We start from the raw sequence: 26,233 nt of genomic DNA, 5'->3' as shown, positions 1-26,233 counted from the left end.
AGCTCCCCTTGTTTGGTGAATCGCACATGGAACAACACCACGTGGTATCCCATTCATAGGAAATTCTGGTATACAAGTATAGATGGTAGGGTTTGAACCTCATGATGACTTTGCCCTTTTCATCAATGCTGACTTGCTCAATTGTTTTGTAGCGGAAACTTATCGCTATGCAGACAAATTTATATTTGTACCCCCAAAATTTTACTAATTTATGCTAATTTTTATATTCAGTTGACATCATCAGGTATCAAATTTCAAAAGTCAATAACTGCTCAAGCTCAAAATAAAAGTTTTTTATATCAGTTTCAGAAAATCTATACCTTTCTAAGGCTAGGTTCTTTTGTTAAAGAGTTAATTACATTTGATTCAAAGCAACTTTAAATACCTCAAAAAGAGGAAAATAGGCTTGGCACAGGGGGTAACATGGGGGCTAGCAGTGAAGGGGTTAATAGAGTTTCACTTTGTGTGTGAGATTTCAGTACAGTATTAAAATCATAACACTTGTAAAATGATGGAAATGCTATTTAAGAACAAGTGAATATGAATATTGTGGCAAATTAAAGGAATAAAGAATGTCAAAGTTTCAGCCTTGAACATTAAAATTTTATCAAGACAAATGAACAGTTTCTCTCTAGGTCTTATTCTCTTTTTCCTCTCCTAATTTCTTGACCCCATGAAGAGTCTGCTTGCAGGCTATAAGTTTGCATTTAGCTACGAAATCAACACTGATTGATCATTGTGTCTTGAATATTGCATGTTATTTACATTTAATATTTACCTTATGCATGAAGTGAAAAGGCAATGACGGCTTCAAATTCTAATTTTTCGAACACCATTTGCATACGTGTCGCTTGAATCAAATTAGAATACATCATGGAATGCTCTCAAATCAATATATTGTTTTCTATTATTCTGAACAGTTTATTGCGAATGTTACTCCATGTTTTCTATGAGCCGTACAGTTCTAATTTGGCTTGCTATGTATGGCTTTGCTCGTTCTTAAAGATGAATGCTAGTTTCTTGAGATGCTGCTGTCTGATCTGGAAGCGTAAACAACATACATTTGAGACATTTGGTCAGATCAAGTAAGTTGCAGGGTAAACAATAAGTCCTTCCTCAAGCGTTTGAAACACTTGTTCAGGTTTAAATATTTCAAATCGAAGCAATGCAAAAATAACTTAAGCTCAAAACAACGAAATCCAAGTTTATAATAACTAAACAAGAGGTTATTTCGACGGTTTTTTATTAAATATACACCTTCAAATTTTCCTTGAACACATGCAGTCCACCTAACATGCACTACAAATAAAAATGAATGTGTTGCGCTATGGTCTAAAGGCGGTGAAATACGAGAAACAAAAACACATATCTCGTATATCGCCTCTTAATGGCGGCGATGATATGTTCGATACAAAAACTCTCAACTTGGCTGATGTTTCAAGTTTTTCACCTTGCGTGATCAACTTTAATTTGTTGTTGTGTATAGTAGAGAGTGGGTCTACTTTGAGCAACAAATTTTGGCTTTGCTGCTCGTTCATCAAAGTCACAACTTGTCATGCATAAAATTTGCTCACATTTCGCGACAAGTTGAGGGTTTGTGTATCTTGTGAAGCTGTCTCGGAGCTTACCGCATGAGGCCTTCCATGTTGTGAAAAAATCAACCTTAAATCCAGATAAAAAACAATGGGAGCCACCATTGGCTACAATGTAATTACCTGTAGCCAATAACAACTTGCGTTACAATTTGCGACCACCATGAAGAAAAAAAAAGAACAAAGCGACCCAATTTCTAATGCGGATTGCTTTGCATCTGCGTAATAACAAATAAAAGCCTTCTCTAAGGGAGGGAGGGTGGGAAATTTAAAGCTAAGTTGTTACAAACTGTGTACTCTCGTACAAGCTACCAGGATAATGCCCTCTGACAATGCATTGAGGTTTATATAGCAAGACAGTGTCTCAAAGTTCGACCAATAGGTACAGCTGTACTATGAACTAAATAGATGCAACGTGACGAGCTTGTTAGCAATGAATGGAGCTAAGAAATATATTGGCCAATTTAGGAGAAGCTAAGATATTTTGCTAGATTATAGCGGGAGATAGAAGCTAAATTACAGACACGAATAGTGTTTGTGCTAACTGTTAGAATAAGAGAACGTTCATTCATGAATTGAGCATTCAGTTTTGTACTATTGTTTATCCTATTGGATTGCATGACGACTGTAAACAGCCTAACCCTCAAGGGGTGTCATGTTCCATTAACTGCGTTTTACCAACCGGTAAAAGCAGTATTAAATATGTATTTGAGAAAAACCTGGTCGCAGTGCTGCTAAAAATTAAGTGGAATAGCCATTGGTAAGTGACAGGTCCAAGGGACATTCAAAAGGGAAGGGGGGAATTTTGGTCCTTACAGAAATTTGCAACTGTAAAGTAGGGTGAGGGGTTGCGTTATTAGAACTTGATCTAGCTTTGTATGTTGCAGAGCAATTAACAGAGTGACATAATTTCATCATAGACACTAGTAAGAATTATAGAGAGATAGATAGACACAACATCACCATAAGGGAGCAAAATGCACCTGATTTTTCATCTTTGCACCCTTACGCCCCTCAGACTGAACTTTGGCTTTCATATTTTGAACATCTTGACAGGCACATGCGCCTTTACCTATCCGTTAGATTCGGGTATATAATTGTTTATTTCTTCAATGGCGAGTCACACTGAGGAAAAGCAAGGTCCGAAATGTCTGCTATATAATTGAGTTAATTTTTTTTTATTTTGCATTCATTTGTTACTTTTTATAACTTTTGAACTGTTTACAGTGCCATGCAGCCACAGATCCTTTTGGATTACCAATGTTTATTGGATATATGTGAATGATATTCTTAGTATGCAAGAAACTTTTTGGCAGTGGTCAGGTGCATGATTTTTTGGGGGTGCAATTATCAGCTTGCAGGATTTTTTTTCAAAATCACACCCCCTCCCGTTCAAAAGTCAAATGGTCGTCCCATGCACGACACACAAGTTTGCAACATGATGCGAGAGGAACTGGCTCTAAGAATACAAAAAGGTGGCTAGATAACACAGAGAAACACAGCAAGTCTTTTGGCCTATTTTGAGAGGATTTTTAATCTTCAAATGGTAAAAGCTTCAATTTACTGTAAATTTTTTTTTTATGATCCAAGTTGATCCAAGTTGATCTGACCCAGACTGGCGATCTGAGTTGAACCAGCCCAACTTTTTTACCTGCTGTATCTGAGCTATATTATATAATAATAATAATAATAATAATAATAATAATAATAATAATAATAATAATAATAATAATAGACTTGTATAGCGCTAGAACTAGACAAACATACTCAAAAGCGCTTTACATTAAGTTAAAATAAATGAATAAATGGAAATCACTAAACTTTAAAACTATTACAACAACTATGCTAAACTTTAAAACTATTTCCACAAGTCAAAAGCTTTCTTAAAAAGAAATGTTTTCAGTTGCTTTTTGAAAATGGCGAGGCTGCTACTTGTTCTTATAGTTAATGGCAGCGAGTTCCATAAAACAGGTGCAGCATGAGCAAAGGCCCGATCCCCAAGTGTAGAGCAGTTGACTTTTGGAACAACCAGAAGAGATTTTGCAGACGAACGAAGAGCGTAATTAGTAGCTGGTTTCAGGGATAAAAGATCATTTATGTAGGAAGGACTTTGGTTGTGTAGTGCCTTGTAAACAAGGAGAAGTAATTTAAACCGAACTCTAAACGATACTGGGAGCCAATATAAGTCGATAAGAGCGGGTGTGATATGATCAAATTTCGCAATCCGAAAAATCACTCTAGCCGCGGCATTCTGAACTTTCTGTAAACGATCAATCTGGTATTTAGGTAGACCAAATAGAAGTGCATTGCAGTAATCAAGGTGCGAAGATACAAAGGCGTGGATCAGTGTCTTTGTGGATTGCGCGGTAAGGAATTTTCTGATCTGTCTTATGTTATATAGTCCGCGAAAAGCCTTGCTACAAATCTTGCCAATGTGAACATTCATTCGCATATGAGCATCGAACCAGGCCCCAAGGTTCCGGATGCTTTCTAACGGTTTAATGACAGTGTCGCCAATGATAATAGAATCAATAGATGTTTTTTCAAGTTGTTGACGGGAGCCAATAATTAGAAATTCAGTTTTCGCGTCATTGATCATTAGACGATTACCAATAAACCAAGAGCGGACATCAGCAATGCACTTTTCAATGACAGAGACAGCGTTAAATTCCGAATGGATAGAACAAGGTCGGAAGGAAAGGTAAATCTGGGTGTCGTCAGCATAACCATGGACGGAAGGGAGGTGCTGTGAAATAATGTTAAAGAGACGGGAGACATAGAGAGTAAATAAAATAGGGCCCATACAACTGCCCTGGGGGACTCCACAGTTCAGATTGAAGTCGTCAGAAGTCTTATCACCGACAAGTATACGTTGTTTGCGACCAGACAGAAATGAGTCGAACCAATTTAAAGCAGTTCCGACGACTCCAAAATCCTGTTGCAAAATATTGAGAAGAATGCAATGTTCAATGGTATCAAAAGCAGCACTTAGGTCCAGAAGTACGAGAAGTGTCACTTGCTTATTATCCATACTCATTAAGATGTCGTTTTGAACCTTCAATAGAGCAGTCTCTGTCGAGTGATACTTACGGAAGCCGGACTGGAATTTAGGAAGAGGGGCATTTTTCTCACAGTGGGCGAGAAGTTGTTGAAGTGCAGCCTTTTCCACTACCTTGGAAATGAATGGAAGATTACTGACTGGACGGAAATTCTTGTAGACCAAATCAAGTCCAGGTTTTTTTCAATAGAGGGATGACAACAGCAGTTCTCCAATTTTCTGGAACGGAACCACTGAGAAGAGAGAGATTAACCATCTCAGTGATAGAGGGCGCTAATACATCAAGACAGGACTTCACGAGCCATGTAGGAAGAGGATCCAATCGACAAGAGGCATTAGAGGATTCTCGAACAATCTTACACACTTCTCCTATGGATAACGAAGAAAAATTCTCCAGATTCTCCTTCGGAGTGACAGGAACAAGTCGAGGCACTTGAACTTGAAACTTGTCAAGATTTTCCTTTATGGTTTCAATTTTTTTGAGGAAAAAGGTGCCAAATTCGTTTGCAAGCTTAGTGGGATCATCGTGCTCTGGAAGAGCCATCTCAAGTGGCTCCCTGGACAAAGAATTAACCACACGAAATAGCTTGCGAGAGTCACCCGCACACTGATCAATTAGGTTCGAGTAATAATTCACACGTGCAGATTTAAGAGATGCAGAGTACTGATTACGAACTCTATGGTAATTATTCCAGTCTCCAGGGAGGTCAGTTTTCAAGGCTTTCTTTTCAAGGCGACGACGTTTACGCTTGAGTTGTTTAATGTCATCATTAAACCACGGGATCTTTGGACGATTTTTTATAATCCTTGTCTTAAGCGGGGCATGCTTGTCCAAAATGTCATTACGGGTCGTGTTAAAGCAGTCGGAGAGGGCATCAATGTTGTCCCAGTGTACGCTTGCACAAAGCATAGAAGAGGCAATATCAGCTGAGAATTCGGCAATATCAATATTTTTGAGTTTACGAAAAGTCAGTTCTTTGCAAGATAAAGCTGGTCGCGGGAAACCAATAGGGCACTGAATAATAAAATGATCAGAGATGGGAAAAGTGGCTTTAGGAGAAGCAAGAACAACATCATCCGACGAACGAGTAATAATTAGATCCAAGGTATGACCCGATAGATGGGTTGGGCCGGATACGTGTTGCGAAAGACTGAACGTTAATGTTAAGGACAGAATTCGTACTTATTATATATACCAGGCCTGGGGCCTGTTTCTCGAAAGCTTCCGTAAATACCGGGCCCGATAACTTACCGGGCCAGTTAACAGGAAACTTTACTGGGTCCGAAATAGCATTTCTTGAAGCACCCGTAAATTTTCCCAGTACTTACCGGGCCCGATAAAATAGTGGGTTGTTACCGATCTCTAGCGTGCGTTTCACACTCGTTCGCGAGAGAAGGAGAAACACTTGGGACTATATGTACACATTCGATTCTGATCGATTCTGTTGTCGTTGCGACTGTGATGCTTTTTGAAGAACACTGCGAAGTTTAACTTCGAAGTTATTGTTGTGTCAAAGGAGAGTTACTGAGAGAGATCGTCATTTTGCATGGTCATATTATTTGAAAGTGATGATCAATTGCCTTTTGTAGCTCGATTCGAAGACTTCGATCAACAATCTCACTCTTTTCTAGGAGTGTTGTCTTTTTCCATGATTCATTCTAATTCAAAATGTTCACTGAGCAATAAAACAAGATCAGCAGACCGCCAAGGAAACAGTGTGAACTTGAGCACTTGAAATTTAGCTACAAACACTTACTTCAGCAATTTATACTGTTAAGAATTTTGCTTAAGTAAGTCTACAGAATATCTGGAATAAGGAAGGATCTTACTAAAATTTTTAGGCGTGATTTAATGGTTTTCTCCGGCAAACATCAAGCGTAATTTTCACTGATCCCAAATCGACTGTTCTAGCATAAAGCAAGTTAAGCTATTAGATCAATAGAAATGCAACTGAAACAATTATGTGATTGGGGAGAATAATTTTAATGTTCTTTATTCTCGTTTATCTATCGTGAGTACAGTACGCTTCTTCGTGTTTCATCTAGCTAGAAATGTTATAACAAACATTTGTCAGCATTTGTGCACTGCGCTTGATGCGACTCTTCGCGATCGCTCTTTTATGCTTACTTTTTGTAGAATGTCTGTTTTCTAATTTCCTTCTCCAAAATAAGTAAAAAAAAAAATCTGCAATTAAAACACAGGAAACAGGTTTGGCTTGCAGTAAGATCAGGTTTGCGTGACAGGAACCCATTTTGATGTTCATACAAAGAAGCCATTTCGAAAATGCGCGATGAGTGATTGGCGTTTACATGACAGTGTTTATCTATTCATTCATTTTTTTTACACCGTTTGTTGGTTTTGAAAAACAATAAAATAGAACTTCACAGTTATATAGCACTTCCATGCAAACGTCTTCAAACTGTAAAAAATAAAACAACAACAACAATTATATTTACCTGGGTTTCCAGAGCCAGCGGGCAGCTTCTCGCCATGTTTCTCTCCAATTCCTCCTTTAGCTCCTCAATGAACCACTATATTCTTGCTTATGAGAGCTGAAATTGTTCAATGACTTCCCAGTCAGCCATATCGGCTAGAAAGGGACGTCTTTGGAACAAAACAGTCCGTCCCCAGCCACCATTTTGTTTGGTTTTGCAACTCCCCGGTAACTTTACGGGAGGTCACGACCTCCCATAAATTAGTGGGCAAGTTACCGGAAAAATTAACAGGATCGAAAATAATGGGAACTTCAAGGAACACCTGAAAAGTTTACAGGGACTTACCGTGTGACTTACCGGGCCTGATAATTTACCGGGTCTTTCAAGAAACAGGCCCCTGGGTTGCTCAAAAGATGGATAATGCTATCTACTGGATAAATCACTATCCAGTGGATGCATGGTTTGTTTTGTCAACAATTATCCATATTCATAGCCCTGAAAAAAGATATTTGAAAGATACTAGGGACAAACAAAGGTTTTTGTGCCAGTTTAGGACAACAAGGGAAAAGTAAATCTTTGTGAGGGCTATTGGAATCCACAAAGAAAAATTGGGGTAGCCACGCATTTTTTCGAGATAATTATTACCCTTGAATCTCAACAAAAATGCTGACATCAGCATTTTTTTGAAGAAAGAAGGAAAGGATATTTTTTGCCAGATTTCCTTAGAATTCTCCTTTACATACAGAAAAGCAAACACATTTATAAAGATCTTAAAACTGCATGGTAAATGGTACCATAAAAACCATTTGTGGTATGTTTTTAATAATAAAATCGTTGCAATAGTGCTTTTAGCCTCTCTGACAGTCCTCCTTAAGTTCAGCTAAAATACAGTCTAAATACCTTTTGCTCACCACCAGAAACTAGTCATCTATTGAATAGCCTTGCCTCTACCATTTCATAACATAAAATGCAGGGGTAGCAACGCTTTTTTTTAAAGTTATTGATCTTTTTTGAAAACTTTTACAGCGCCAGTTACATTTTTTCCTGTCTCCTCCCCAGTCGTGTACTTGGTAGCGTAGTTGATTGCGTCAATGTCAACTCCAGTGCGTGCGTGGCACTTAAACTATTCCTTGCGTGATGCGCAGAATGTGGGCGCACGAACAAAAGTAGGTACCCTCCTTAAATGAAATAAAAATGTTTTCATGGAAGAAAACTTGTTGATAAGAATTTGTTAAACCAACGAGAAAAATATGATCCCTTAGCTATGCAGGCTGCTGTTTGAGTGAAGTGCCGTGTTCAGGAACATAACTCAAGGACTTAAGGAAGGCTCCTTAATGTGGGGACCATTTTACTTAGTGTTATGCCACTACACCATAAATACTTTTACTTAACAGTCACTAAATTTTTCTTTTTCTTCTTTGGAACAGCTGAAGTCAAAATACCTCAGGACAAGACAAGAGGAGGATATTATCTGCAATCTTATTCTAGATTGATGATTTTATTGCAATCCAGGACCAAGTAAACACTTGTGTTCTTATGCAGTGATCAAATCAAAACTTAACCTGGTTCCTTCAGGGGTTTCAGCCAAAAATAGTCAGGGAAAACTTGGGGAATAAAAAAATGGAGAAAATGAGAAGGCTCCCTTTTGTATACCTCGAACAAAAACAACTAGACCAAACTACTGAGAACTAACTCCACTCAAATTACAACCCATAGTACAACACTCTTTCAACAACTGACCACCACACTTACTTAGAACAGACACTTGTTAACTTGTACCAACACCTTACAGTAGTCACTCTGGTATTTTTTGACCTCAACAGAACTCACATGATCACTGTGATGTGGACTCTTTAAGCAGCCTCAACACAAGCTTGACAAAAAATAATCCAATTGAATCAGGCCATAACTGATCAGTCACTGATTACTACCTTTACATAATGGCTTGACACAGTCAACAACATTACAGCAAATTGATCATTTTGATGACATTTCCTGATAAACTGACTACCAATGTTTCACTTGACCAAGATGACTTCTACTCAGGTTTGCAAAGACTGCAACAAACAAGACTGCAATCTCTGTCATTGTTAAAAAATTGTACTGGACTAGGGTTTGGGTTGGTGTCCTTATAGATGGGCCTGAGGATGTGTGAAAGAGTTTGTTCTGTGAATGTGAAAAATATGCATACTGTAACCCTGATTGGTTTTCACATTCTAGACAACACCCTGCCATTTAGATCATCAGAATCAAAATACATTGGTATAGCCATGGTCTGGGGAGAAGGAGAGAATCTTACTACAACATGGCAATCTTGCCAGTTCAGAGGTAACATAGCACATCTGGGGGTATTTATGCTTCCTTCCCTTCAGAAAAATTTTACAAAACTACAATTTCTATAGATGGAGGGTTGCAAATAAACTTAAAAGGCAGGGCTGGGTTGTTCAAGGCCCGATTAAGCTAACCCAGGATTAGCGAGAATTTTGATTTCAGTTTTGCAACTTTTCGGTGAGTTTTTCTGTTTACAATGTTTGTCCTTCAGTTTTGAGTTTGAATAATCTCAAACTACAAAAAACATAAGTAGTGAAAAACATTTTTATACAAGACAAATTAATACTTTGGTTAACTTTTAATCCTGGATTAGCGTTAATAGGCTTTCGAACAACGCAGCCCAGGTTGTCAGAAAAAAATTCCCATGGGTCAATTAATCTTTGACACAAATAGACTAAATATCGTTTTTGGGGGATGGGGGTCATAGTAATTTTTCTTGAACAATTCTGTCCAACGGGGAAAGGTGCAATGACGTTAACCCTATGTAAAGCACCAACCCATAAGACAAGGCCAGACTACAACACCGGGAACTAAGTGCCCTAACCACGTGGTTGGAGGGTGTAATTCTGCTTTTATCCCTGATAGGGGTACAGATCAACAAGTAAAAACAAATGGGCAGGTTGGACACTTGGAGGGGACCAACTGAGGAAATACAGTAATTTTTCATGTGTGAGAACACTTCTGCATGTAGATGACTTCATTCTTGTTCTACATACATGTGGGTGTATAATTATTTAAAAATATTTCCACAGTCCAATTATGAAGAAAATTTTAGACATACTTCCTTTCTGTTTATTAACCATTTCAAAACAACAAACAACAAGAGACCTCATTTTGTGGTCAATTGAATTTTTATTGACTTGCTGAACAAAAACTCTGCTGTTGTGACCAGTGTCTTGATAAATTAATTGCTAAGAAAGTGAATATAATTTGGCAAATTGATAAATGAGTAACTGCCAAATTGAAGTCTATTTATCAGAACATTTTAAGAACTGATTTATTTTAGGAGTGGTTTTTATAGTTGACTACTTGTCTATGAATAAAATTATTGAGTAAATATTATTAGTCTCTAAAAAGCTGTTTTACAAATTCTGTGGTTTACCTGCAGTTCTTTTCAAAGAATTCTTTGTTTATGTTTATTCACACTATTATTTGCATTTTTCTTTGAGGTGTTATCCACGTTCAACAATTTTATTTAAAATGCATGTTAGTGTTTGCGATGTCTGGTAGTTTACATTTGACTTCTGTTTGGCTATGCATGTCTGTTATATTTGTAGTTACTGTACAGTGGCCCATTGGTACAAATGTGACTTACCGTTCAATTTTATTTCTTAACACTTATCCCTTCAGCATGAGTTTGAAAACAGTCCATATTGCAATTTACCCAAATCTGCAAAATTCATGGAAAATATGACAGACTGGCAGTGAAAAAGTTTGAAACATTTTGTTTTGATCAATCTGTTAATCGTCAGTTTAAGTGCAAATATTTGCAAGTGTTAATTAAAAATGAATTGTTGGTGAATGAAATAATTAATAGTAAACTGCACTTTGCTATTCAAAAGTTCTTCAGGGCATGGGGGAGGGGTGTTTTTAAGTTCCCAAATGTCAATTGTCCATCACCTCCATCAAAGAGATTTAGTTTTGATTTCCACTGAATTCCTGTTACTTTGACAATAAGGTATTATTAAAATGAATGATTAATATATTGATGAATACACGAGACAAGAAATATAAGTGGTAGAAACCGCCGTTTCTGTCCATCTTGCGCCATTATCAAGGTTACATAATTAATGATGACACTGCTGTTCCGAAAAATTTCTTAGCACGCCTCAATGTAATCAAGAAATGCACGAACAAATTTGACTGCCTTGTCAATGTAATGCTGAACCAGCACTGAATGTACAGTCTGATTCTCTTCGTGCTAAAATATTCATGTAATTACCTTGGCACTCTTTTATGTAAATTCACTTCAACTTAGCCTCTTCACAAACCGCTTTTTATCATTAATTATGTAACCTTGATAATGGCACAAGATACACTGAAACGTTGCTTTCTATCACTTGTATTTCTTGTCTCACGTATTTCCAATCGTTTCATATAAGAGATAGAAAATGAAAATGGTGATTCCAGTTTGGCTGTTTACGATTCAGTTGTTTTATCATTGGCATTTTATGGAGTTCCAAAAAGCTGTGAGGTTTCAAAAAGATTTAATTTTCATTTCTGCCACTCTCATTACTTTGGCTATGCAGAATTACTACAAATGATAATTGATGAATTTGGAAATCAAAATAGAGATTTAACTGTGTGATTCAGTGGGACATTTTGCAGATGTCCAAAAGGAGTTAAATCTCAACTGTCTGAAATAGCTGCATCAAAGAGATTTCATTTTTTGTTAAAACTAATTTCTCATCACTTTGTTGAACTTTTGCTGAAGGGTTAAGTTCCAAAAAAAAACGTCAATTACAAATTCTATTTATTTAATCCCTCTTAAATTAGGCCATGAAGTCTTGGTTGTAAATATTGTCTACTGAACTCTCGAAAAATACATGAAAATGATTACACCCGATTTCGGTGTGTTTTAACTGAAGTCTCTTTTGACGAATATGGGTCACTGTAAAGTTAATGATATGAAGGTACAAGGAAATCGCTGCTGAAATTCAATGTAAGTTATAAAGCTCCCAGAACCACAAGGACGCACTACTTCTGTCTCTAAACTTCGATGCAATATAATCTCCAAGTCACATATTTTATAGATTGTCTTGAAATGTTGTAATTTTTTTATTATAATTTATTTGGAAATTTATGCTTCAATACAAACAAAATTTTGAAAAAGTGTTCTTAATTTTCTTATAGCCATCTCTAAACTTGGACACAATTTAATAATTTTGTAATTCATGTTTACCGATTGTCTTGAAATACTTCAAAATTCTCAATAATTGTAAAAAGAAAATGAAAAATGCATTTTACTTTCCTTGAGGATCTAGCCGTCTCTAATTCATACTTGCAAATTATTTTCAAGGAGTTACAGTGAGTTACAAATTCTTATCTCGCTAATTCTAGGATCTTTTCAATCGCCCGTGCTTCTATTTTAGGAGTCTTATCGGAGTTTATGATGTTATGCATTTTTACTCCTGTGAATTGCCTAGATTTGACTAAATTTTAACGTGACATGCAAAGACTTAAGTCACGCTTACGCGAAGGCGTTCCGTAACAGTTATGCAAAATTTGAACAGGGACGGGTGCACTTATTTTGAGCAACTAAGTACAGTTTGCAACTCGCAGATACTACAACGAAAACGTGATAGAGGTACAATGAGAGCTTTTACGGCAGACATTATTTTAGCGGTGGTTTTTTTTTTTCGTAATAAGCAGAACTTGGTTTGTGGTCCTGTAATTCAGTGTAATCTTTCACGCAACTAGTCTTGTAATGTATTCAAGGGCGGCGTGACAAGTGCGTTGTATGAAACATGGCGTCGTTTAGCATACCGTGTAACGGACAGAATTTATGCGAAACAGTTACTACAGCAGTTGGAGAAAGTTGGAACTTAGTTCTACTTTCTGTAACCGTTGAAGCGACTTGTTTTCCAAACGTTTCGTCCGTTGTACGTTGTGTTATACGACTTAATGTTTTATTTACTTGTCACGCTGTTTTCGAAAAAATTGCGGGACAAGTTGCGTGACAGATTACACTGTATATCAGGACTTAGTTATGGACACAAGTGTTTACCTGGTTAGTTATGGTGGATTGCTGGTACAAACGACACCACCAAAAAAACTGTCTCTTTATCTGCGGTTTTATTGTGCTTAAAAAAAATAAAAAAATCTAGCCGATCTTGTCCCTGCTTGTCGAGTTGTTTTCACTCTGCTCTAAGGAGAAGTGTTTCTTTTGCTCCTAATTAATATTCCAACTTTAAAATCCTGGTTTGTTTATCTGCTCCGCCATCTTTGATGACGACACTTGACCACTTTAATGATATGGCCGTTTGCTCTCAAGTGGAGATGGCATAATGCGGGAGGTGATAGTTTGCTCCCCATGCTTCCACGGTTTCACATAACTACGTCTCAATACCACACCATTTGAATTGGAATTTTTATTAGCTTTGAGAGCCGTAAGTAATATGCGAAAAGATTTGAAGTATATATGAAATAATTCATATTTGAACTGCGGTAGTAGATGAAAGTGAAGTATGATCATCGCAGTAAATTTTCCAATTTAAGCAACTGGAAAGAAAAAAATCAGGGCTTCAACGGGATTCGAACCCGTGACCTCCGCGATACCGGTGCGATGCTCTACCAACTGAGCTATGAAGCCACACATTGGGAGCGAGGTCAATTAATTGAGTTCATATCTTCCCGTGAGTGAAATGATGTGAAGTATATATGAAATAATTCATATTTGAACTGCGGTAGTAGATGAAAGTGAAGTATGATCATCGCAGTAAATTTTCCAATTTAAGCAACTGGAAAGAAGAAGCCTGAAAAAAATCAGGGCTTCAACGGGATTCGAACCCGTGACCTCCGCGATACCGGTGCGATGCTCTACCAACTGAGCTATATACTTCACTTTCATCTACTACCGCAGTTCAAATATGAATTATTTCATATATACTTCACATCATTTCACTCACGGGAAGATATGAACTCAATTAATTGACCTCGCTCCCAATGTGTGGCTTCATAGCTCAGTTGGTAGAGCATCGCACCGGTATCGCGGAGGTCACGGGTTCGAATCCCGTTGAAGCCCTGATTTTTTTTTTCAGGCTTCTTCTTTCCAGTTGCTTAAATTGGAAAATTTACTGCGATGATCATACTTCACTTTCATGCGAAAAGATTAATGCCAAAATAATAAAATTTAAGATGCGGTTCCAAAACATTGTATCCAGAAATTCTCCGTTGGAAGGACAGGAAAACGGAAGCGCTAAAGTACAAGTCATGTTTAGTAATTTCCATGGATGCCAAGAAAATAATCGAACGCAGAGAATCATTGATCTGACTTGCCGACCAAACCTCCTGCCGACTGTCCTCTCACAAACTTCACCAAAAGAAGCTGATACAACCTCAGGAATTTTCGCTTATGTTTAAATAAGATCAAAGTTAAAGCGATGATAGTCAAGTTGTTTCCACCTTTAAGCGTATTTTGCTTAAGTAAATAAATACTAACGCGAAAGCAAACGGGCGCGATTAGTCCGTTCGCATCACCTAGAATTGCGTTAAGTTTGTTTTGATATTAAATTTCAGTTATTTAGAATCGATGTAGTGTTATTTCTGTTCAAAAAGAGACGTACATGTATTTTCGAAACAATCGTAGTTTAATTGTTACGCGCGCAGCCTTCAAAGTAAATCTTATTAAATATTCACAGTGTAAATAGTCTTAAAAATGCAAACACGGTGGAATTTTGAAATTTATTTGTGCTTTGAATTACACTGAACAACGAATGATCCTCGGAAACTCAGGGCACTTAGTCGGAAGAGTCGACGAAAACCGAGCGGCAAAATCGACCCGACGAAAGGTTTTACCGCTCGGTTTACTTCGTCTCGTCTTGATTAACTGCCGCTGCATCCCCGAGGATAACAACGAAGTTGAACTAATATTAGAAAAAAACGATGAGAAACGTTTTCTAGGTTTAGTTTGGTTTGGAAGTCAAGATGAACAATAGGCCTACGAAATTTATAAAAAAACAAAACGAAATATATGTTTGGTTTTGTAAATTGAATTTAAAGTTTTGCAATACAAAATTGATAATTAGCTTACAGTCATGCACTTAGTCAAAAATTAAAGTCTCAAGTTTTTGAAATCAAAATGAACAATTGGCCTAAGTGAAAGCAAATCCAATTAAATCCCTACTTCAAGATTAAGTTAAAGAACACAAGATAAACAATCGGCTTACAAAATTAATATCGAACTATTGATATGATTGGTTACGAAAAATTATTACCAGTTTAGTTAAATTAGTCAAAATGAACAACTCACCTATGTTTTAAACTTAAATCACGAAAAACTTAAATAAATGTTTAGTTGCTAAGATTAAAATTTCCTAAAACAAGGCCTCCTTCAAAAGCGTTATTTGTATAATCACGCAACACCCCGGGAAGAAGTGTTGCGTGACAACTCAAGTAGCGCCAGCACGGGAGCCTGCTTTTGAGTTCTTTTAGGTTAACTAATTCCTAGAGTTAATCAGAAAGAAAGCCAAAGTTGTAATTCTAGATAATTGTAATTTATATTTTAAGCTGTCAGTACTCTTAATTTTTCTTTGAACTGTGGACTGATGGTGTTAATAAATTCTGTTCTAAAGATAATTGTGACTAATTTATTTTTATTTAATATCTAATTTGTTCTTAATATTAGAAAAACAAGAGGAAAGTTATTTTTTTTCTTAATTAAGAAAAGCCCTAAACGAGAATCAGCTCTTTCAGAAGAATCCCAGGTGACTATCGCTCAATCTAGTGTCGCTTATGAAATTCCAGTCAAGCCAGTTCAGTGACCCTCATTGTTCTAAACTAACCCCAACATCCTGGAAATGTACTGCCCATGACCTGCACCAAAGCACTACTGTTTTACGTCCTCAACAACAGAAAGTTTCCAGAGATGTTTGAAAACAAACATCTTTGAAGCCAATTGAAATTAAGGTGTGGTATTCTGACGTAGTCAAGTAAAGCCGAAAAGACATGAAAAGCAAACTCTCACCTTCCCTCGTAATGCCTTCTCCACTTGAGAGCAAACGGCCACATCATCAAAGTGTCCAAATGCCTTCATCAAAAATGAGCGGAACAGATAAACTCACCAGGATTTCTCAGTTGGAATATTGCAGAGGAAGGTCAGAAACACCGTCCTCAGAGCAAGAGTTTCCACAACTCTGCAGGGATATCGATCGGCTAGATTTAAATCTGATCATTTTGTGTTGTGTGCGGGTGTATGGGCCATCTCAGTTCCTGAAAATAATCTAAAATATACTAAGTTCAGTGGAAAGTATAAAAACTAAAAAGAAAAAATTAACAAGCTCATTAGCACAGGAAAAAACCTATCCACTTGAGTAAAACAAAACCTATACTCTAACTAGATCTGCTACTGAACTGATACTTAAACAGTAATAATACTTACATATATACTTAGTTGTGCCTAAGACTTTACTGGAGAAAGTAGAATTAACAAGAACAATTTCCTAAGTGGTTTTAAACTGCTTAAAACTATTGCATTGAAACCCTAACAAAAATAAGTGTAAGGGTTAATTTTCTTTCTAAGATACATGTACTATAATGATGCCAATATTATGGCTGACTAGGAAAGTCCACAAGATCTGAAGGGACTTTTATACACCCCAGTTTTTCTGACTACCCCACCTTTGGTCTATTTTTTATCACCTTTGTGCTAATGCTAATGTGGAGAACTTTATGACACCACAATTTGTGGTGTTTTCTTAGCTGAGTTAACTAGAAATTGTATACTTCTGTGCTAATGAGCTTGCGGTGGCACCTTAAAACAAAGGAGGCAATGAAATTATTTTACAAAAACTAAACTCAGAATTTGACATTTACATGTAAAACTGATCGTGTAGGGAAAAATTTTGTATGAAAATGAATAAATTGAATAAGATTGTTTAACTCCTACCAATTGGTATCGTGTTAGTAATTTCTTAATGAGACACTCGAGTTTACTTTGAATAAATTATTTTAGAGGACGTAGGCTCAAAAGTGATCATGTACGAAATAATAATTTTGTATGACAATAAATTAATTGAATAAAATTGTGAATTTTTTTCTGCAGATTGGTATTGTATTTAATTAAGTAATTTCTTGATCAGCCAATTGAATTTACTTAGTATAGCTGTGTAACATTACCACAAAAGGGTAGTTTTGGGAGGCCTTCTTTGTTTAAAGGTGATAATGTAGTTTCAAGTACATAATGCTCTTTATTTAATAAAAATAACTCTTGGAATTCCTGTTGAGCAGCTACTTTCCCAAAACAAGTTAATTTAAATTACAAAAGGTATTTTTTGGAAAATGAAAACAGGAAAAATTCTTATCAAACAAACCAAAAACAGTAACATAACATTCCAGCAATGGTATTTTAAGTGCAAAGTATTATAATTTTTTTTTTTCACAAAATTGGCAAAATTTAATATTTCTTAAGTCAAAACTCACTTTAAGAGCCCCAAGGATAACCAAAGGAAAGGAGGTGAACAATGTCAGAAAAAAAAAAAATACAAATTTCACCATAACGCTGCTCAATAGGAATCTTGTGAGGAGGAGGAGGAGGAGGAGGAGGAGGAACTAGAGTTTTCATGAGCAAATAAGTGGCTTCTGTAAAATCGAGTTACTGTAATGATTATATGCTGCAGTATGATGCAACTGCCTTAGTGGTACACCAAAACGCCCATACATATACCAAAACATTAATGTAAAGTCAATTTTTCTTTTGCAATTAAAATTAAAATGTCGTTAGAACTCTGTAGGAATAATTTTACTTTTGCATTTAAGAGACTCCAATGGCCTAGAATTTAAACATGAGAATTTTGAATGTGTACCTCAAAATGTCTAGGTACACATGGAAAAAATATTTAGAAAATAGCCCAAAAGAAAATCCATGTGCTGATTCGTTAAAATTTGTGTTTTTATAACTTGATAGAAACACACAACTAGCACAAGCTGTTGACATAATGAGGGTGTAGACAAAGAGAATTTAAATTTTGATGATCAAAATAAACATGTCAAGTTGTTTTTCTTTCTTTTTTTTTTTTTTTGTTTCCATTTTCGGTATTTTCTGAAAGAAGTAGAAAACATGTTCTCCATGTTTCTACCAAGTTATAAAAACACAAGTGAAAGTTTGGGGAAACTCAAAAAAGCTGTGGAAACACTTGCCTGTCGGCTCATGTTCCCACAGCATTTCTCATTCTCCCAAACTTCCACTTGTGTTTTATAACTCGACAGAAATAACTTTTGACATTTTTTCTAATTGAAATGTATTTTAGTTTATTTTCTGCCTGGGTTTTGCAATCAATTGTCTGTTTCTGAATTAAACAATAATAATTGCAAAAATTCTACCTTTTAAGGCAATTTTGAACAATTCTTTGTTTTATGCCTGTATGCATGAAAATAAAATAAAAAACTATCAAACTTGAAAATTTTATATGATCAGAAACAGATTTTACCGTAATCGAGTCTCAATTAATTTGTAGTCAGTAATGATTGTTACAGGCAAAATGTTCTGCTCTGATATCGAGAGCAATTTTGGTTTCAAAAATAATAATTAATGTGACAATAAAAAGTCTTAGAATAACCACAGACTGAATTTGCAAGCAAGCCACTTATTTACAAATGAACAGCACCCACAACACATTGGTCAGTTCAATACTCTGTTTATATGGGTACAAAACCTGTGGATCAAAGTGATATTTAAACTCATCACAAACAGATGAGCTTGGGAACTGGTGCCTGAAAGGTTAGTGGGGAGAAAAGAGTTTTGCATTAACTGAAATTTATGTCTGTTAAAAATCTTCAAATTGCAACTAGATAAATTTAAAGGTCAGTAATTGCTATTTTAGTTATAGCTGCATACAATGTAAGAACTTTTTGATTGAGACATTAAGTTTGATTGTTTAATTGATTCATTTGACTGATAGACAGAATGGATTGAATGAATGATTGATCAGTCAATCAATCGATCGATCGATTGATTGATTGGATGCAGGAATTTCCCTTTTACCTATAATTTAAAAGGAGATTTTTGAAAGAAATGGAAAATTAAAAAAAGCTTCTTTCCAATTTGCTTATTGACAAAAATAACAGCTGCAAAGGAGATTATGAAATCTATAGCACTTAGTGCACATGTAACTAGGAAATAAACAGTGAGTATTGGTATTACATTGCAAACAAATGTTTACCTCAAGTAATCAATGTATCTTTCATTTCAATCGACAAGAAGCAATGTGTTGCCAATTTAATTTGTTGAATTACATTAAATGAGGAGTACTGGTAAACACTTGTCAACAATGATATTAAGAGAGGAAGCCAATTTGAATTAGAATTTGAAAATGTTGCTTTTTCAGGAGTGAGGGAAACTAGAGTACCCAGAGAAAAACCCTCAGGACAAGGTGAGAACTAACAACAAACTCACATATGGCACATTAGTGAGAGGCGAGCCCTCTTCCACTGTGACATCTCTGCTAGCGGTAATATCTCATATACCTTAGCTTAAAATATCTACAATTCATCGCTGTGAAAGTTCTTGGTCATCTGAGGCTTGCTTTCATCCACTGTCCTTGATCCGCAGTCCTCAGTCCTCAGTCCTGTCTTTGTTCCCTGGTCCTCTATCCTGAGTCCTGGGTCCACAGTCCTTGATCCTGTTCTCTACATGTATCTCTCTAGCAACTTGCCTGCAAATCCAAACTTTAACAAGTTAGTATTTTGTACATGACTTTTGCCAACCTTGCATAAAAACAATGCTATAAATAGTTTATCTGAAAATTTGCTTTTGGATGGAGTCATAAAAATTTTACAACTTCGTAAAGGATCACCCAAACATTCATAACAGCCAGACCCCCCCCCCCCCAAAAAAAAAAAGAAAAAAGAAAAAGAAAAGAAAAAATCCTGAAGCAATCAATCACCTATTTTTGCAGCAGAAAGTTAGCCTTGAGGAAAGCCAATGATGTTCCTTGTTGGACTTAATGATTCTGAACCAGCTCTGAAGCCAGAGGTTAGTAAATCTGAATCATTATAAGGAATACTACTGGAATAAAATTTATTTAACAAGCTTGAAATGAGCACCTTAAGGTTACAGTATACCTTCGGGTCGGCAATTTTCTTCAAATTTGGATTTTGGGGTCAAAATAGTGGTCGAAGAATAATCTCTAATTTCTGAAAAAATTTTTTGAAAAAGGCTAAATATTGGCGGAGAAATGGCAGTTTTACGTTTCCACCGGAAGTAAAAGTTTACCTCTTGATTGACAGCCCTATAGCACGTATGCAATCAACCGAGACGATTTTCGCGGGAATTACCTATATGGATGTCACGAATTGACTACTCAGTTGATCAGCATTGTTGTTCTGACTACCCAGCATCTTTGGTATTAGGCGTGTCTCTATTAAGTCATAAGTAAACAGAGACCACGTTTAAACCATGGACCAGTTCGAAAAAGTGAAAACAGCGAAGAATGAATGAAAATACATCAATGACTGAAGAAGCGAAAGTTTGCCACGCGGATGAAGCTATAGTTATCGTATAAGGCGGGCAAATATTCATGGTAAGAGAAAAGAAAGGTTCTGTAAAAATTTCGGAACTTGACAGCAATAACAGGGATGCTGACAGAGACTCTTCTGATGAGTCCGATATCGACGAATCGTCGGACTCATTGAGACCATTTGAAATATTATCCATGCACAGTTACCCACACACAGTTGCTGTCCGCGCTTTCTTTTGTTTGTTTCCTTCGCTCAGCCACTCTAGCGTTCGTATCCTTTTTAGTCTGCCCCATTTTGCCAGACCAGCTTCAAGAAAAAACGAGCTACAGAAAAATTATCTCTCTGCCTTCGGTTCCTTGAGCGCATTGCGAAACACAAGAGTTTTTTAGAGATTCGTGCGTAAATTTCACCAGGAGGTTAACGGTAGTAAACTTTCCCTGCACTGATTGGCTTAGTTATCTGAGAACCCAGTTAAAGGCATTTGTGGGCGGAGTTTGTTTGCAAAGCAGAAAATTTTTCTTAGCACTGTTTTCTCGAATAAATTTTTTCACTTGAAGCAGACACTTTAAAGAGTTATAACTCAAAGGGAATTTGTTCAATTGCTCTTAAATTTGGACAGTGGCTAGTTCAACATATAAACTACAAACACGTGTCTGGGAATTGTTAATTTCGAAATACTTTTTCTTCGAGAGCGATTTTTGTACGATCACTCCACATTTTTTTAATCCTATTTCGAAAATGTTCTGTAACTTTTTACTGCAATTGAATATGCCAAAACGCAGACACATTTTTTAAGCGCTTTGGGCCCTGAAACCGAGGAAAAAATTAAATCAGCGAAAAACCAAATTCGCTTTGACTTGTAGCTTTCGAAAGGTGATTCGGGCGCTCGCATTTAGTGGTCATGAAAAATTCGACAATTCATTTTCTTTCAAAATTCTTGGTATAGTTTGATAGCCAGCCCCATAAGCTTTAATTTGATGTAGGGGTTTAGGTATCTACAGCTTAAACTGCACGCGCTACATCGCTTGCGCGCAAGACACCCTGAAGGTATACTGTAACCTTAAATGCTCTGAACTAGAGGGGAGGGGCATCTCAATGATATGAAGATGCTGCTCTGCTCATTAGCCACCATATTGAGAAGGATTGACTATAATATTTGTCTTAAACATTATGCTGATTATGACAACACAAAAAATAACAAGTTTGCATATGCCTTGGACAATAAAGTCCTAAAGTGTGACATCACAAAAGAATAAATTTGAGAAATTATGGGATTTGGCGCCATTTTCGAATAGAGCGTCATAAGAAAAGGGTCCTTGCCAAAATTACCTCTTAATTGTAATTCCCAGCCGAAATATAAGGGATGAAAATTTGCTACTGCCCCATATAAATCTCTCTAATTTTGAGTCAGTTCTAAACTGAAGGAACTGAAACAAATTTTGAAGGGTTTGTATGGGTTGCTATCAAACTTTGATCCCTTATATCTCTATCGGGAATTGCAATTCAGAGGTAATTTTTGGGGTGAGGGCATCTTTTAAGATCCTCTATAAGAATACGACATCATATCCTATAATTTCAAAAATTTTATTTTTGTGACATCATCACTTTAGGACTCTATTAAAACAAAATTAATGCTAATAAAAATGTTTTCAATGTTTCATATTTTCAAAATATGGATGACACTTCAGAGGGATGGATTAAGCTCAATATCCAAATTTCTGTCTTTGACACTCACTCACTCACCCATCCACACCTGCCTGCTCGCTTACAATGAATGTTGTTCATCCCAATTACAGTAAACACCCGCATATAAGAACACATGGATTAAGAACATCAGGCTGAAATTTGGCAAATAAAGCACCACTTTTATAAGAACAATATCAGCCTGGAAAAAAAAATAATGTTCTTATAAAATGGGAAGGGTGTCAGATTTGCAGATGTACAGTGGACCTCTACTTTAGGCATTTCAAGGGTGGGGCAGCATATGGATCTGCCACAGAACTATACATACACCCTTCTTGTTACTGTTTTGTTACATTACTGATTACAGTAGACCTATTTGAACATTAGGTTTTTAATTATTGTTCCATCAATTTATGTAATTGTCCAAAAACATGATTAAAATTTCTAGCAACATTTTTTATGCTGTACAGCACTGAATTTAAAAAAATTTAAGAACATTTAAGAACATCCTGAGGCTGATTTTTCACTAAGCATCCGATAAATAAGAACACAATCAGTCTGACCTCTGAAATTGTGTGTTCTTATATGCGGGTGTTTACTGTATTACATGTATACTATGTATTGGACCAGGTGTCTGACTTGCTTCTGCAAGTCACCAGCAGGCCTTTAAGAAACTGTTCAAACAGGAAAATAATTCAGATCACTTACCATGCCTTTTTTATTCAACACTTTCCATCAGGCTTGGTGTGTGCTTCATTTGATCACATCAGCTAGTCTAGTCTTGTCTGCGACCCTTTATTTGTTTTGGATTGTTACTGTCCTTGTCTGTCCTCTATCAGCTCCTTAAAGATGATAAAAGGGAGGCTATTAACCTTTGCTTAAAACCACATGTCCAGCAGCTACTGACAGTACCTGCAGAGCTGTGAACAGTGGTAGATCAAGCAGCCCTTCTCCCCCACTGGAACACTGGGGGCCCCCTTAATTGAGCAAGACAGGACCCATCTTCACAGCTTCCTTTTTTACTGGTAAGTGCTAGCCATGGTTAAGTAGGGTAAGCTCACTAAGAAGGTTTTAAATTACCAGCATTTTTGCAGGCTACCCTACATCAATAATACCACCATAAAGTTTTGAAACAGCAACATTCTTGAAGTGTTGACACTCCAGAAGTACTGAACCAAAAAACAATTTCATTTTGATTTGATATCAACAAGAAGTTTGAAGAAGCTTAACACCCAGGCCTGGTTTTTCGCTCAAAAAAGATTTTGTGTTTCTAGCGTGACATTCGTCAGCAGTTTGGTCAAGTGAGGCACAGGTTGAACAGGGTTTTTACAGTAAAGTAGCCTTTCTACAGTATTAACTCGTTTCGAGTTTTGATCCTCCAAGCATAAATAATGTATGTATCATACACATTCCATGGTGCAAAAATTCTCATCCTTCCAATCCTACAACAAACAACAACAACAATCTTTATTTTGTGCCCAGAAAAATTTTACAATAAAAATAAATACATGCAATGTGAAAAAATAACAATGAAAAACAGAGCACAGCCACTTAGAAATAGCTAAGGCTAATCGAGCTAAGTGGCTGGGCCAAGCGGAAAACATATTGCAATAAAGTTACAGAATATATGAAAAGCCTCTCTAAAGAAACACTCATCCCTAGTTCTTTTAATTTACAGGTTACGCTGTGTTCAATAGAGTTATTTAAATTTCCGGTTTCAACAAGTGATAACTTACAGCTTTCAATGCATGACCTTTTAAAAACTGTACATCAAATTGTAAGTGATACAACCTAGTCAGCGAAGATAAAAAAAAAATTGTTTCAATCCTCCTTCTGGAGTCACAATTCCAAAAGCAGTTTGAGTTTGTGAGCACTGAAGGTGTGTGTTAGCAATGGACAAAGAAATAAATAACCTGACATTTCAATTGACCTTGTCCAGACCTTGTCTTTCATCCTTTTCTTTGACTCATGTTACTGAAGTATCTCTGTCGCCAGTGAAGGTAAACCTCATAACCAGCTTCCCTTTTAAAATGTGTGCTTTGCTTTGGTAATTTATTGTGCCATGTGTTAACTTAAGCCTGGTGCATACTTGCACAAGAGAAAGCGAAAGTATAAGCACAAGAAAATGCTAGTGTGCTCCTAGGTGAAATAAGCACAAGCGTAAGCACAAGAAAATGCTAGTGTGTACCTAGGTGAAATACAGAAGCACAAGCGTAAGCACAAGAAAATGCTAGTGTGTACCTATGTGAAATAAGCCCAAGGATAAGCACAAGAAAAAGAAACATTTTCCTTTTTCTTATGCTTTCCTAATGCTTATTTCACGAGCGACACAAGTGGGAACTGGCCTAAAATAAGTACAAGCATAAGTGCAAGAATTCAAACGATTGCCATCTTGTTTCTCCAGTGATGTAACTCACACTGCATGCATATGTGTGAACATGCTTGTGTGAACATCATTGTGCTTGAGCTTGTGCTTATGTGTAATCTGTATATGCTGTACCTACATCAAATAATGACTGCATTAGAGTCAGATTTCTTTTTCTTTTTCAGTTGGTTAAATTAACTACCCCAACCTGACCTAAACTGAGGGGACACTCTTCCTGAGTATTTTTTCAAACGTTTTTTGTGGCTAAGATTTAATTCCAAACAGGGTTGTCAGTAGGTTTTTTGAGTAGCAGGTTCCATCCAAAATGTTGGCGGCTAAGGTGTGCCTGAAAAACTTGCTGCAGAGTGGCTGGTCACGGTACGCACTGCGCATCTTTCAGGGAGACTATGGGAGGGGGGTTGCCCCCTCCGGGGGAAAAAATTTTTGAAAAATGATTCTCTGAGATGCCATGTGGGGCTATTTTCAGCAAACAATGTGTAAATTTGAAGATGGTTTTCTCCACTCTTAATTTCATGATCTGTCTTCTGGAGTGTACCTTTATGAGATAGTGATAACTGAAGTCATGTTTAACCAGACATCTTACGGTCAATATGTATCTCACTACCTTCATTTTCCTTACATGCCGTGCAATTACAAATTCTAAAAAGCTGTAGTGCACATGACGAAAACTACATTCTCTGGCACAGTATATCATCTTGAAAACAACTTGTCTTTTTCAAAAAAGTTAGGGAGGCAATAAAAAAGAACACTACTGAGAATAAAATCATCAAGAGCCCCAGAACAGAAATTAACATTTTACCTCTTTACTAATTAAAAAAAAAAAGACGTTATCCGTCTCTAGCCGATAAATTTGGCAATTATCGGCTTTGAAATTCTCAATATTTTGGCGACACGAGTAAGAAATTTTACAGTTAAGCTTATTTGAATTTCCAACGGTCAGCCGCGATGAAAAGAAAAACTAGTACAACTCACTTGGAGTGTTTCATTCAACCACGTTAAAGGTTAACTTGAGCAATAAAAACTGCGAAAATCTTTCTAAATGGCAGCGTTTATGCTTAAGCTTACCTTTGGTATGACTCTTGCATTATCTAGGAAGTTCTATTTGCCAGCGTTGTTTAAAACGTGGTCTCTATTTCAGTGTTTTGCAGCAGCTGAAGCTGCCCAAATCCAACCAGACGAAGACAAATACATTTTAAAACTCGTGTGATATCATAAATGGCGTCTCCGTCATAGCTTTGGCGTCAAAATATGTTCAAATACGGTAAATGAAAACCGAGAGCTTCCTCCGCAATGTTGGGATTCTCTTTCGTTCCCAGCTTTCCCAGTTTCTTGTTGTTCACGGAAACGAACGCGGCGTGTCACGGGAAAAATTGACGGGAAGACGGTTTAACGGGGGAACTTACGCGGGATCACGTTCATTTACGTTTTACGTTTCTCTTTCCTTTTTTTTTCTGGTTTTGGTGGAGGCCCAGGCACAGACGGGTGAACAGACCAAGGCAGTCGGGGAGTTTTCAAATGCAAATGACATTTATCTCATTTTACAGTCCACACATTAAGTGAAGACTAATTAGA

At 36.7% G+C, this 26,233-nt stretch overlaps 1 protein-coding gene and 1 long non-coding RNA gene across 4 annotated transcripts in view; one reads left to right on the top strand and one right to left on the bottom strand.

The window, feature by feature from the left end:
• The window catches only part of LOC110043943 (uncharacterized), a 16,081-nt gene extending 2,828 nt beyond the window's left edge, over nt 1-13,253 (top strand). The window contains exon 4 of the mRNA XM_089295469.1: nt 8,514-13,253. Coding sequence (XP_089151595.1) covers nt 8,514-8,608 — 95 coding nt within the window. The 3' untranslated portion in view covers nt 8,609-13,253. The remainder of the gene's footprint in view (nt 1-8,513) is intronic.
• LOC110058815 (uncharacterized) lies at nt 13,194-26,233 on the bottom strand. 3 transcript variants are annotated; one of them, XR_002297686.2, is made up of 3 exons: nt 25,727-26,233; nt 22,984-24,363; nt 13,194-19,787 (listed from the first exon to the last, which is right to left on the bottom strand). It is a non-coding gene; the product is annotated as an uncharacterized LOC110058815 (long non-coding RNA). The 3 variants fall into 3 exon arrangements; XR_002297687.2 differs by having other exon boundaries at nt 22,984-24,066; XR_016208983.1 differs by having other exon boundaries at nt 22,984-23,117.

Source organism: Orbicella faveolata, unplaced genomic scaffold (genome assembly GCF_042242905.1).
Source record: "Orbicella faveolata isolate gen_17 unplaced genomic scaffold, um_ofav_v1 contig_26, whole genome shotgun sequence".
In the NCBI taxonomy this organism is placed as follows: domain Eukaryota; kingdom Metazoa; phylum Cnidaria; class Anthozoa; order Scleractinia; family Merulinidae; genus Orbicella; species Orbicella faveolata.
This window is presented reverse-complemented; position numbering and strand designations above follow the sequence as displayed.